Source organism: Lactuca sativa, chromosome 5 (genome assembly GCF_002870075.4).
Source record: "Lactuca sativa cultivar Salinas chromosome 5, Lsat_Salinas_v11, whole genome shotgun sequence".
NCBI lineage: Eukaryota > Viridiplantae > Streptophyta > Magnoliopsida > Asterales > Asteraceae > Lactuca > Lactuca sativa.
The window spans coordinates 88,931,974-88,946,037 of record NC_056627.2 but is presented as its reverse complement, the minus strand read 5'-3'; the positions used below and the strand labels follow the sequence as shown (position 1 = coordinate 88,946,037).

General features: G+C 36.2%; 1 protein-coding gene across 1 annotated transcript; it reads right to left on the bottom strand.

The window, feature by feature from the left end:
• Positions 1–1,821: 1,821 nt before the first annotated feature.
• Positions 1,822–8,468, bottom strand: LOC111898337 (DExH-box ATP-dependent RNA helicase DExH3). Its single transcript, XM_023894265.3, has 18 exons — positions 8,135–8,468; positions 7,615–7,769; positions 7,408–7,495; positions 7,092–7,319; positions 6,689–6,973; positions 6,439–6,598; positions 6,213–6,343; positions 5,980–6,150; positions 5,600–5,872; positions 5,319–5,513; positions 5,041–5,244; positions 4,887–4,956; positions 4,661–4,809; positions 4,280–4,588; positions 4,086–4,145; positions 2,840–2,992; positions 2,647–2,757; positions 1,822–2,536 (listed from the first exon to the last, which is right to left on the bottom strand). Exons 1-18 carry the CDS (start codon positions 8,402–8,404, stop codon positions 2,072–2,074), a joined length of 3,477 nt encoding a protein of 1,158 aa, XP_023750033.1. The 5' UTR covers positions 8,405–8,468; the 3' UTR covers positions 1,822–2,071.
• Between the last annotated feature and the right edge of the window lie 5,596 nt (positions 8,469–14,064).

Below are 14,064 nucleotides of genomic sequence, written 5' to 3'. Positions count from 1 at the left end.
TCATAGTGGCATAAAATATGATGTTCTCTTTTTAGACCGATTTTCATATTTCGTGAGTATGTACCCTTTACGCTTAAAATCTAAAGTCTATTCAAAGTTTCTTTTTTTTGTGCATATGTTAAAAATCAATTCAAATGGGATATCAAATCATTTCATAGTGATAATTGGGGGAGTTAATAACACCTCCTTTCACAATATTTGTAACACCAATGAAATTCATATCTATTTCTCATGTCATATACATCCCAACAAAACGGGAAATATGATATGCATCATTAACAACACCATCTGTTCTATTTCAAGCTCATGTTCCACCCACATTTTGGTTGAGGCTCTTCACATGGTTGCCCATCTCATAAGTATCATTCCTTTCACCACCTTTTAAAACAATTCCCCATACTCTAAACGTTTTTTTTTTGCCAAATTTCATCATACATAGATCTTCGTGTCTCTTGGTGCTTATGTTATCCCCACATGAACACTCCTCACAAATTATTATCCCCTTGTATCTTCCTCAGTTTCACATGTCACCATAGAGGCTACAAATTTTTAGACCTCTCCACTAAAAATATTCTTAGTTTTACTCTATTTCGTTTTCAATGAAAACGTTTTTCTATTTGCTCCCATGAGACCATCCTCTCCTCCATCGTATACATTTTTGGACAACAGTGCCAACCCATCTCCTCATACTCGTCACTTTGTATTCTCAAAACCCACTCCTCCAACCATTATCAACCCGACATGACAAAACATAAACCTTAACCCGAAACCCAACATGAAAAATAAACGGGCTGAAACGACATGATAAAATAATTAAACAGGTCGGGTTAGGATCAAACCCTCTTAATCTGTTTAATGTCTTGACACAACACCACCCTGAAACGACTCGACACGTTTGCCAGATCTACATAGGGGTAGTGAATCTTTTTCCATATTCCTTAAATGAGAGATACCTGAGGAAGAGATGACATTAGAGCATAGTTATTGGAAAATGTCAAGCCGATTGGTCCCATAATAACGATTGTATACCATCACAAGGAGAGGAGCGATAAGTTGAAACATGTAGTTGGTGCCCATTAAAAAGGGCATACTCATCTAAGTTCTCGACCTCTATTATCAGTTGATATGTCAAAGCATGTTTATTCAAGTAAGGATACATGTATCCAAACATGGGGTTATTTTCCCACATTTGATTTAAATGAATAAAATGTTGTTTGCATTATTGATTTGTAGTTTGACTTCAATATAATAAACATAATATGTTTACCATAAATAAACCAAACATGATTAAACTGAACAGAAAAGATACAAATTTAAGGCATGCGATTGTTGAAGTACTTGTCGAGCTTCCATCATATTGGCATCCTACTGAAGATTAAACAGCTTGATGAAGCTTACATTTAAGTTCATAGGTACTTTTCATAAACTGTCTTAAATCATTAGAAATGGTAATCCATACTTGTAACCAACATACATGACTGATTGTTGAAGGTCTTTGGCTTCCAAGGCACAATTGCATGAACCATATTGTGTTGTCTGGCCTCCTAGCATTTCACTTTAGTTTCCAACGAAGGTTGCGACAAAGAATTAAAATAGAGGATTAGGTTATGAAATAAAATAGAGGATTTTGGAAAATATGCCTTGTGAAATCACAATAACTAACTATATCATGATATTTTGTTATATCTTTACATTGTGTGGTTATTGAAAATGAGAAAAGATTAGTAAATGGTCATTTTAGTGAATAACTATATACAAACACTTATTCTCCATGTTAACATTATTGAAAACAACTACATTTGTCAAAGGCCACTTACACTCTAAACAAAAGGCCAAGCCATCTTTATAAAAGATTAAATAAAAGATATCAATATCCCCTCCAAGCTTTAAAAATAATTGCTTTCACAAAATCTAACTACTCACCATATCACCAACCTCTTCCTCTTTCCAATGTATCCTAACGGGTCGAAACACATCACAAAAAAAAAAAAAAAAAAAAAAAAAAAAAAAGCAAAACCATGTGCTCCTTTTTTCAACTTTATACATTCTGTATCCAATCACAAGACTCGCTTTATCGCGATTTTGGTTTTCTCGGTTTACTCAAAAGCTTCAACATGTTATCAGTCAAATCAAGAGGCGAATCACCATCTTCATCTTTTTTTAAACCGGAAGTGTGAGTCAACCACCCTAACGCCTCAACAGCCGCATCTCTTTCCGCAAGTTGTTTGTTTTTCTTTGGTTTTCCTACAAATTGCATTCCTTTGAATTCCACCAACGCCCTAAATTCGTTTGTTTTCAAATGCTTTGTTTTGTATTTCGGAGGCGAGTGGCCAGCTCTCATTAACAAGGTTTGGAGTAAGCTTTTAGGGTTTGCTCCATCTCTTGTGAAGCTATCGTTGTCATTTGACTCTTTTACCCTTTTGGTTTCGCGCCCGAATACAAATCGCCCTTCGCATTGGTCTCCCGACACCAGCTCTTGGACTGCAAGCATGAGATATTTTCCTTCTTTGTGGATGTCAAGATCCGGATCTTTAAGCTACATAACATGATTAAATTATATTATATTATATATAAACCAATTTTATATAAGTCCAATGATTAATGTATTTATTGTAAAGATTGTAATGGTTAGTATTAATAACTGACCTTGTTTTGTAGGAGCTGATCGAATTCCTTCTTTAGGATGACATAGGTATCAGCCAAATTAGGATCCATGAAGAAATCAATATACCCACCAAGCATTTTCAAGTGTCCAGGCTATTAATTAAAAGAAAAAAAAAAAAAAGGCATAAGCTAAAAGAAAGACACATTTAATAACACCAAAGAGGATCAAAATTACCGAAACGCCATTGACTACACCACCACCAAAGAGGATCAAAATGGAATCAGAGACACCAGTAGAATCCCGGATAAATACAGTGTTGACTTTGACTTTTTCCCCAAAGACCAGCCATGGATATGGAATTGTCTGGTATCGTGTGTTCACAGAATTCTGAACAGATATCATATAAATTATATACTATAGATATCCAAATATATGATAAGAAAAATAGCAAGTTACATTTTCGTCCACAAGTATAGCTGATTTTTTGCAATTTTGGTCCCTAAACATATTATTTTACACTATTGGTCCTTATTTGAGGTTCTTTTAGCATTTTTCATCCTTGCTCTAAGTAATATGGCTACTTTAAGTCCTAGAGTATAGCTGATTTTTGCAATTTTGGTCCCTATATGTATTATTTTGCACTATTGGTCCTTATTTGAGGTTCTTATAACGTTTTCGGTCCTCTTTCTAAGTAATATGACTACTTTTGGTCCCAAAGTATAGCTGAATTTTGCAATTTTGGTCCCTAAACATATTGTTTTACAATATTGGTCCTTATTTGAGGTTCTTATATCGTTTTCGGTCCTCTTTCTAAGTAATATGACTACTTTTGGTCCCAAAGTATAGCTGAATTTTGCAATTTTGGTCCCTAATCGTATTGTTTTACAATATTGGTCCTTATTTGAGGTTCTTATTACGTTTTTCGTCCTTGTTCTAAGTAATATGACTATTTTTGGTCCCAAAGTATAGCTGAATTTTTCAATTTTGGTCCCTAAACGTATTGTTTTAAAATATTGGTCCTTATTTGAGGTTCTTATTACATTTTTCATCCTTGCTCTAAGCAATATGACTATTTTTGGTCCCAAAGTATAGCTGAATTTTTCAATTTTGGTCCCTAAACGTATTGTTTTACAATATTGGCCCTTATTTGAGGTTCTTATTACGTTTTTCATCCTTGTTCTAAGTAATATGACTAACTCAGGTCCCAAAGTATAGCTGATTTTTGCAAATTTTACCTAAAAAATATAGTCATTTTACTTTGAAGAGAGGCCAAAAAAAATTACAAAAACAATAGATAAGAACCAAACATGCAAGTGAAAACTGTTTGGGACCAAAACTGTAAAATCATATGCTATATTGAGTGACCAAAAATGAAACTTACTTTAAGAAAAATAAAATTATACTTATACTGTTGTAATAAAAAAAAATATATATATGAAACAAATAAATGAAACTGCATTGCTATTTCTTTAATACTTACTGCATAGAGTAAGACTTGGCCATCATCCATAGTTTTGAAGGACATTGATGTCTCCCTATGCTGATGCACATAATAAAAATAAAAAAGAATAAAATTGAGTAACATATGGATTCATCTATCTATCAATTCTATTGTAATTTGTAATTTGTAATTTGTAAATTAAATAAATAAGCATAAGCATTAAGCATACATACCACTACAGATGCAATGCCAGGAAAGAGGCCTGAGCATATAATGGCTCTAACCAATGATTGATTATGACTCAATCTGTTGTTAATCCCTGATTCAGTCTCAAGTATCTGAGCATCTTTCAAAATATGGATAAACTGATTCCTTAAAGAATGTATAGCTTGAAGAGTTTGAGCAGAAAGGAAATTCCTCCAACAATATTCATAAGCAGATCCTTCTCTTTCAGCTTCTTTCCATCCTTCATATGCACGAACAAGCGCCATATGATCACTGTAATCCTTTGCAGAAAATCTTGATTTTGCTGTACTAGCTTGCTGTAATAGACATGTAAAAGATATCAGGAAAAGACCAAAATGCCCTTGTGTGAAAGTAGTTGGATTACTCACGTCTTTCTTCTCTTGAGGCAAAAGAAAAGGATCCCTGACACTAAGTCCAGCAACAATTGTAAGAATAGGATCAAAGCAACGAAAAAAAGCACCCATTATCAGCATTTTCCCTAATTTCGGATCCAATGGAAGCATTGCCAGATATTTACCTATAAAAAAAATGAGAAAAGATAATCTTAGGAAATAAATTTTCATATATATATTAATATAAAGTTTATAAACTAACCAAGATGTGTAAGATTTTCATTTTCATCTAATGCTCCAATCATCTTCAAAAAATCCACAGCATTTTGGACCTAGAATAAATTACAGTTTTATCATTTAGCAATTCAAAATCATTCATTAAGATTCAATTCATCAAGAACATTAACAACACTTACAGCTAATGGCTCTGGAGGCTGCAAAGCAGCTGATAAAAACTCTCCAATACTTCCAACTTCCAAACTTTTTATTTGCAAACAAAGAGAATTTAAAGGAGTTCTTAAAAGCTCGGGTAGTTGATATTCAGAAAAAGCATCATAAACACATCGAGGGTAAAGATGGAAACATTCCCCTGGTTGTACACGCCCTGCCCTACCCCTTCTCTAAACCAACCAAAAACATAGAAATTAGTCAATTACCTTGACCAACAAAGTCAAAGGGTAAAAAGGTAACTTACTTGGCGAGCAGATGCTTGTGATATCCATGAAGGCAACAAACAAGGAGTGTTGTTAAGAGCATCATATGTAGTCTCTTTAGCTTTTCCACAATCAACCACAAAAACCACATCATTAATTGTAATACTTGCTTCTGCCATATTTGTAGCAAGAACTATTTTACGCACATTTGGAGGTGGTTTTTCAAATATAAGTTTCTGCATAATCAAAAAAATATAAAAATCAAAAGTTATCAAATACATTAATTTAAGTTGCCATGGAAACCATGACATGTCAGCAGTACCTGTTCAGATGTGGCCATGGAACCATGACATGTCAGCAGTTGAACTCTATTGGGATCTCCAAGTAAAGGATGAGCTTTGAGTTGACTTTTCAAACAACTAATATCATCCCACCCTGTCATAAATACTAAAACAGCACCTTGTCTTTCTTTACGTGAAATATGACATAAAACTGCTTCAATAAGATTGAATCCAATGTTATCTGGATTCCAACAAGATAGAGAATCACGAGCTTTTGAGCTATAATTCTCAAAGTTTGATTGAGTCAATGCATCCTAACATATTCACATCCAAATTCAAACTTGTTTTAGTCTCTTTCAGAATCAAAAGTTATATTAGAGTAGAGTTGACTTAATTTGACCGGAATCCAGATAAAGATTACCTCAACAAGTGATGTAATTTGGTTTTTCCTTTTGCGTGGGACTAATTGTCTTTGTGTTTTCCATAACTTTTCTTGACCATAATCATCAATTTGGTTGAAAGAAGTTAATTTATAACCAGTTATCTCCAGTATATCTTCTAAGAAATGTGCCCTCACTGGGTGAGTGAAACCCTGTATTCAAAAACATGAAATTAGATTATTGCAGAAGATAACAAGATAATAAAAGCACTTACAGGTATATGAATCATTGGTGCTTCTTGAAAATAATTGGAAAAAAGCTCAGCATTCAATGTAGCACTCATGAGTATCAATCTCAAGTCCCTACGACGTGGGAGAAGGTCCTTCAATACAATCAATAAGAAGTCTGAAAATTAAGAACAAATGATTAAAAGATAATGAAATGAAAATATGAAATCAATCATAAAAGGTGAAATAAAGTTAACATATTAAAAAACTGACCTTCATTCATGCCTCTTTCATGTATCTCATCAACAAAAACATGTGTTACACCATGCAAGTTGTGGTCACTTAGCAACCTTCTTAGCAAAATACCACTTGTACAAAAAAGAAGATGAGTGTTTTTTCCTTTCATACCCTCTAATCGAACTTTATAACCAACCTGTCAAAAAGACAAAAATTTATTGCTTATAAAGCCTTTCTTTAAGCAATAAAAAGTAAGTGAAGAATGAAGATTAAAGAAAAGCATTACTGATTCACCAAGAGGCTCTCCCCTTTCAGAAGAAACTCTTTCTGCAACAGCCATGGCAGAGATTCTCCGTGGTTGGGTACACAGTATGTTACAGAATGCCCCACGACCAGATTCTATCTCAGATTCCAAAATGTATTGTGGAAGTTGAGTGGTTTTCCCACATCCAGTCTCTCCAGATATGATAATAACTTGATTCTGTGCAATTGCTTGAAGGAGTCTTTCTTTCTCTTTAAATGCAGGAAGAGACATACGAGCTTGTAGCATTTTCTTTCCTTCTGGTGACTCCTGAAGATGACAATAACAATTCAAGATTCAAATTGTGTTTTCTTTTGTTTGAAAACTTGAAAATGTATTGATAATTCAAGGCTTGTTGTGAAGTTATGAAGTTATTTTCAATATATACCTCCCAAGATCTTTGCATGTTTCTCATCTGTAAACTACGTCTTTGAAGAACCTTTTCCATAAGAGATCCATCTACTAAAGAGTCTGGATTACCATTACTACCCCTGTTTGCCAGCTCAGCATGATGACTAGATTCACCCGTGACATCTCCAGAATTCAATTGCATTCGGTCAAGATGTTCTTGGAGTAAACCTTCTACTCTTCTTTGCAAGCTTAATGGGATAACTACCTACATTCAGTGGACCATAAAGACTAAAATACCCATCACCAGTTTCATGTAAGAGAATTTCCTGAAAGAAACTGGAAAAAAGTTTTACCTCTCTTTGGGGGCGTTTATCATCAAGATCTGGGCGATAGTTGGGAAGAGGGACCTTGCTTGCAACCACTACTTTTCCATATATTTCACTGAGCATGTGATGATTAGTGTGAGAGGAGGGAAAACAAAAAATATGTGCATAATCAAGATTCATGAATATAATTTGAATGGGAAAGAGACAAAAGAATGTAGATATCAAGTCAACTACCAGTAAAGGCCCATTTTCTTGGCGAGATTAGATATTTGTTCATAGTCTCTCTTGTCTCTTTTGTCTCTGGTTATGATCTCTTGCTCTGTGTTGCTATGTAAAAGCATGCTAAGTTTCCATTTCCATTCGTCAATATTTGCCACTGATGATGATGCCTACAAGAACAAGTTTGTGAATTCCAATTTCAAACTTCAAATTAGGTTGCTGAATTGATGCTAGAACACGGATGGAAGGATGTTAAATAACAATCCAGGGAAAAACAACCAAATGAGCTGCACCAGGTCTTCAGAGTCACTGGGATTATATGCAACTTTGAAATTGATTTAAATGCAATAAGTTAATTAGAAAATGACATCAAATTGGTTGATAACAATTTGCAAATAGGGAGATTTTGATGTTAATACTTGTATTTGTATGCAACAAAATCCAAATAAAAAACAAAAGTGCAGCCCTTTTATGAAATGTAATGAATACTGTGTATACAATCATATGATTCAACAGGAAAGAGTCGAAAAAGTACCGGGTTATTCTCGTAATCGCATTCGTACTCATCGTCCGAGAACTGATCAACTGCGTAGCTGCTAAGATAACGTGCCCCTCCATAGTGCAAAATCGATGAAAGGAACCGGGAAAAGGGAGCTCCATTATTAATGTTAGAAGAACGCCGATATAATACCCGAGAAGAATCAAGCAGGATACTTTTTGAGGAAGTATCGTGTATGAAGAAAGTAGAAAGTGGAGATTTCCTTCTGAAACTGGATGTCAACAGAAACCCTAACCTGGAATGCATATTGCCGACCAAGATTGGGGCATGGCTCAGTGTTAACTTCGAGCCGTGGCGGGAGGAAAAGCAACAGCCCTATAAAGTGTATTTCTTTTCTTTTTATTTAAATACTTAGAACTTTAAATTGATTTTTTATGAGAATTTTCCAAGTATAACCATTTTACTAGCATTTGTGTCAAAAAGTAAATAAAAAGAAAATTAAAATAATCATGGAGTCTTATGGAGTCTTAAAAAGGGTTTATACGTTTTGCGCGAGAATATAATTATAGAGTTAAAATAATAATTTTTACCAAATTATTATTTTATATTTCTACTTTCAAACAAAATGTTAGTAGTAAAACAAATATATAGTTAACATATTAGTTTTATTAAACATTATAGTTTAACTTTTAAGTCATTGTGATATATACAGTTATTTGATAATTTTATAAACCGTTTAAAATTGTGTAAATTATATATCAAATGAATGATAATATAACGGTTAACAAAACGTATGAACAAAAATATGAACTGCAACTTTTAATAACATAAAAATAGAAAAATATTTATTATAACATTTGTATTAAAAAAGATATATATACAACGAATAATAAAAAATATGAAAAATAAACACTATAACTTTTAATAACATAAAAACACTAAAACATCTATTATAACATTTATATTAACTCTTCATATTTAAATCATAAATCTCTTCAAATACATTAATGTTTTTAATGAGCAAAACTTTACAGCCTTATAAAACAAAGGAAAATAAAAAGTTATTAGTGATTACTAATTAATAATCATAAGTTAAAAGCTCTTGAGTTTTTGTAACAACCCGTTATTTCAGGTCAATGTAATGTCTAAAAGTTGAGTCTTGTAACCTCTTTGTGAAGTAATAAGAATATCATTGAAAATGAAATGTTCAAAAAGCTCCGTTTGAGTACACTATGTGGTAGATATCGTGATAAGGTTTCCAAAAATATAAAAAATACTAAAATCCGAGTTATAACGAAAGAGTTATGACCAATCAAAGATTCGTAACACTACCGGTAAAGCGTTGTTAAGCATAAAACGAGGAATTTCAATAAAATACTTTTTAGCCTTAGGTATCTAAATGAAAGTCGTAAATATCATTAAACCGCGAACACACATAAAAAGAACGCCCAAATCTGACTTCGTATGAGGAAGTTATGATTTTACGAAGTTTTTGACCTAGCAGTAGACAGCTAAAAACTCGAATTAGAGATCGAGCGATCTTTAGCAAACACAACCTAAACAAAAGTTGAAGACCCTAACTATAGGAATACAACGGTAAAAAGACATATAAAATTGGACGTCGGATGAAGAAGTTATGGATTTTTAATGGACTTTTCTAGTCTCGGCCTGCTAAAAATGTATTATTAAATATAAAGTCAAAACTAGCCAACGAAGTCTAAATGAGAGTTGTAGAGTATAGTCTCACCTTCGCGTGGATATAAAAAATGCCAGAAACGGAGCTCGTAAGCGAGAATTACGAAATTTAGAAGTTCTGGAAATCGATTTACGCCCTGTGTAAAGGGGTATGCCCAGCGTAGCAGGTGATAAGGGCGTAGTCCCTTCGGCAGCAGACATCTTGTCGTCTGTCAGGAGGCTGGCGTAAGCGCTGACGTACGCTACGCCCCGCGTAAGAGCGTACGCCCAGCGTACGGAGGCGGTTCAGCCTCCTATAAAAGGGAGGCTAGGGTTTCGAGTTTCTGGTTCAATTCTTCTCTTTTCCCGCGCTTTTGCTCTGTGTTTTTCCACTCGAAGGCATCCCGACACCCGGTTTTCATACTCAAGACTAGAAGGAAGTTCTACACTCCCGAGATTCCCGAGAATTCAACTCTCACTAGTCGAAGTTCTGCTCGATTCTTCTATCGACTACTTCAAAACAACCACTTCAATCAAGTGAGTTCATACCCCCTTTTATACACTTTCAAATACTTTATAATGTACTTTTAATACATTTCGGGGGAGAATACAAGTAAACACACGGTTGATCCCGAGTGAAAACGTGAAAACTCTTATTATACTTTGCATGCATTAGATTTATACAAAATGCATAGTATCCAGGGTAGCCATCCTTGTTAAACCATTTTTATGCATTCAAAGAACTTATGATTTATGCTTTGTCAAACATTGTGAAAGAGGATAAACATTGCATACAAAACTATTATTTTAATACAGACTTAGTTGAGAATCCGTGATACGATTACATCTTCAATGCTACCTTTTTGTTAAAAGGTACTACCTAAAGTCCTGTCTATTATAACCAGAGTCTCCCATTTGGAGAGCGTATCAAATGTGTATAGATCTATACGGGAAGTCATGATCCCGCGCCCTGAATGTTAGCTACAGTCCTTTGGGTGACAGTTTGTCATAACGTTTCGACGCCTGAAGACCGTCGCCACATGCATATTATGTTTAGTATGGTTATAAAACTCATCGGATAGACAATTATTATGGTATTCTGATTTTATGAATGAGTAGTTGTTAAAACTATTCTTCATCTAACAAGTGCGATCTTCTTATAGCTTTATTATATAAAACTATGCCTCAACCTTTTAAGCATTTTAGTTGCTTGCGATTTTCGGTCTTGGACATTAGAGACTGCCTGTTACTTTAGGAAAAGAAGGGATTTTCCTGTATCCAAAACAATCAGCTAATAGGAAAATAAGGGATTTTCCTAGTACAACTATTTACAATTCACAACACGAACATTCATATGCATCTCATACTTTTATAAGAAAATAAGGGATTTTCTTGGAAAACGCACGAACTTTGGAATGACATACATTTTCTCAAAACCGCTTATGAACTCACCAACTTAATTGTTGACACTTTTCCTTGAAATAACTTGTATTCTCAGGGAACCGCTAAGCAAATTTAGAAACCAACTTTTGGGGATTAACGCGCTGGCGTTAATTACTTCTTTTGAAAGATGTTTATGTATTTATCTTTTGAACATGTAACAAATACAATTATGTAAACATTTTGAAACTTTTATATATATGGTGGTGTGTACTTTCCTTACTATGAACTGTTATGATACTGAATATGACGTCCTCCGCCCCCGAACGTTTCCGCCGTTCTGGTTTGGGGGTGTGACAGATTGGTATCAGAGCATTGTTTATAGTGAATTAAGTATATCAAAACCATTTTTGGTATACAACTATAAACACAACTGGGCGAAAACACTTTGAGTAAGAGTCATACTTTTAAAATTAAATTTCTTTAATTTTTGTAAAGTAGGCATGCATTCATTTCATATTAATAACAATGTCATAAATAGATCAATATAGAAGTATTATAAATAAATTGTGCAGTGCAGGTGTGCCTTGGGACATGTAATTGGAACTGGGATGAATATAGCCTGATCAATTATATTTGTCCGAGAGCCGACTAACGTATGCCAGGGAGTATCTGCAGTGGACAACAAATTTAAAACTTACCAAGAGCATATCATTAAGATTACTATGGGAGTATTTGGGTATCTTCAACCGTCAAACTTAAGGGTAAATTTTACGTGCTTTAGCTTATAGTCAATTCTTAACCCTATTCTCGTATAGACTCAATGGTTGGATTCCATCACCCCGGCGACCCCTACTACCCCAACCAAGGTAATGTGGGATGGATTGAAGATGACCCCAATGAGGAACCCATGGAAGACGAGGAGGAGGATGGTTCAGATAGCAAATCCTCAAAGCCTGAGGTAATCAATCCGCCAGCCGTCCGACCTCCATCCGTCCGACCTCCTTTCAGGATGGGATTTCAAGGACCAACTCCCATCTGGGGAAGCCACATCCACCATTGGAGCCAGCAGCAAGGACTGCGTCCTCCTTATGGTATGTGTCAGGACTTCTACGATGTCAGCGGATGAAGTTCAGCTGATCGAGCACTCCCAGTTGTGGTAGGCAAACTTGCCAATCAGGCTTATCAATCCGGAGTCCAAGCAAACCGGATTCGCGAGGTTGACATAAGGATGGAAGCTAACGCAGCTGATATCCGTCGCCTAGACATGCTACAAGGGAATGCTCAACTCCACACCAACTCCCTCCAGGAGAAAATGACTGGAGCTCTCTCCGAAATGAGGGATTTGAGGGAGCAACAAGCTACCTTTGACAGGCGTCTCATGGGAGCCAAGCAATCGAATGCGGATTCAAGCTCCAAGCGCAATCCGCGCCGCAAGTAGTGCTCGCCTAACTCCCAAATTTTGATATAGAATAGGACCATCATCTAAAAGTCTTACTTTCTTTAACTTTCTGTAATCGAAGACCTTTAGAAAGGTCAATTTTTTTTCTAACTTCGGATGTAACGCAACCATATGTTTAATATATATAGGGCATATCTCTTTCGTGTGTTAATTCTGTGCATTTCATTCGAGTTCATGAGTTTATCTATTGCTATTCAAACTCCATTTGTGAATCAAACTCAAAGCCCTGTGTAGGTCAAACCAAATTCTTGAACTATTAAAGATAGTTATCTCATTATCATTCAATCCTCAACCACCAAAACTTATAATCTTTCATTTTTATTTCTTGGCAGCGCGATGCCTCCTCGTCCAAACCTAAGACCCAGACCAGGCACGATACCAACACCACCTCCACCACCAGCTTATGATCCGGCCATGGTCCAGGATGCTATCACAACAGCAGTAACTGCCTCCTTCTCACAAATAAACTCCAACAGAAATAGAGGGGCAGGAAGCAGCACGAATCATTCCAACCATGGCACTGTTCATGGTCACGTAAAGGAATGTACTTACAAGGAGTTCTCCAACACAAAGCCAAAAACTTTTAATGGCACTGGGGGAGTCATTACGCTGATGAAATGGTTCGAAAAGACCGAAACAATCTTTGAGATCTGCTCTTGCCAAGAAGTGAGCAAAGTCAAGTTCGCCGCTTGCACCCTCACTGATTGAGCCCTCACCTGGTGGAAAAGCCATGTGAAGTCTGTGACTCTCACCGTCGCCAACGCCATAAGTTGGGAGGACTTGAAGGTCCTACTACTGGAGGAATACTGCCCAAGGGGAGAGATACAAAAGCTTGAGCAGGAGCTCTGGAATCTGAAGATGACTGGATCTGACATAGTCGCCTACACGGCCAGGTTCAGCGACCTTGCTGCCTTGTGCCTTGCCATGGTCAACCCAGAACCGAAAAAGGTTGAGAGGTACATTTGGGGGTTGTCACCCCAGATTCAAGGTCATGTCTTGGCCTCCAACCCTATCACTTTCAACAACGCTAAGCGCCTGGCTCAGCGACTCATCGACCACAGGGTCAAACAGGGTACTGTTACAGCTACTCCCGATCCATCAAAGGAGGTATAGGGCCAGGGAAGTCCTTAGAACAAGAGAAGGGCACAAACCCTACAGGGGAACCCCAAGAAACAACAAGTGGTAGCAGCTCACGATGTTACTGTTCCAACCACCACTGCACCCACAAGTTCATACAGTGGGAGATTCCCGAAGTGCAACCAATGTAACTTCCACCACCACGATCCTTGCCATGACTTCCAATGCACCAGGTGCAATAAGAAGGGGCATACGGTCCGCTTCTGCAAGGAGTCAAACCAACAAGTCGCTCCCACTGCTAATGCGGAGTAAGCCACGCCTGCTTTGAGTGCGGAGCCACGGGGCACTACCGCAGGGACTGCTCGAAGGCAAA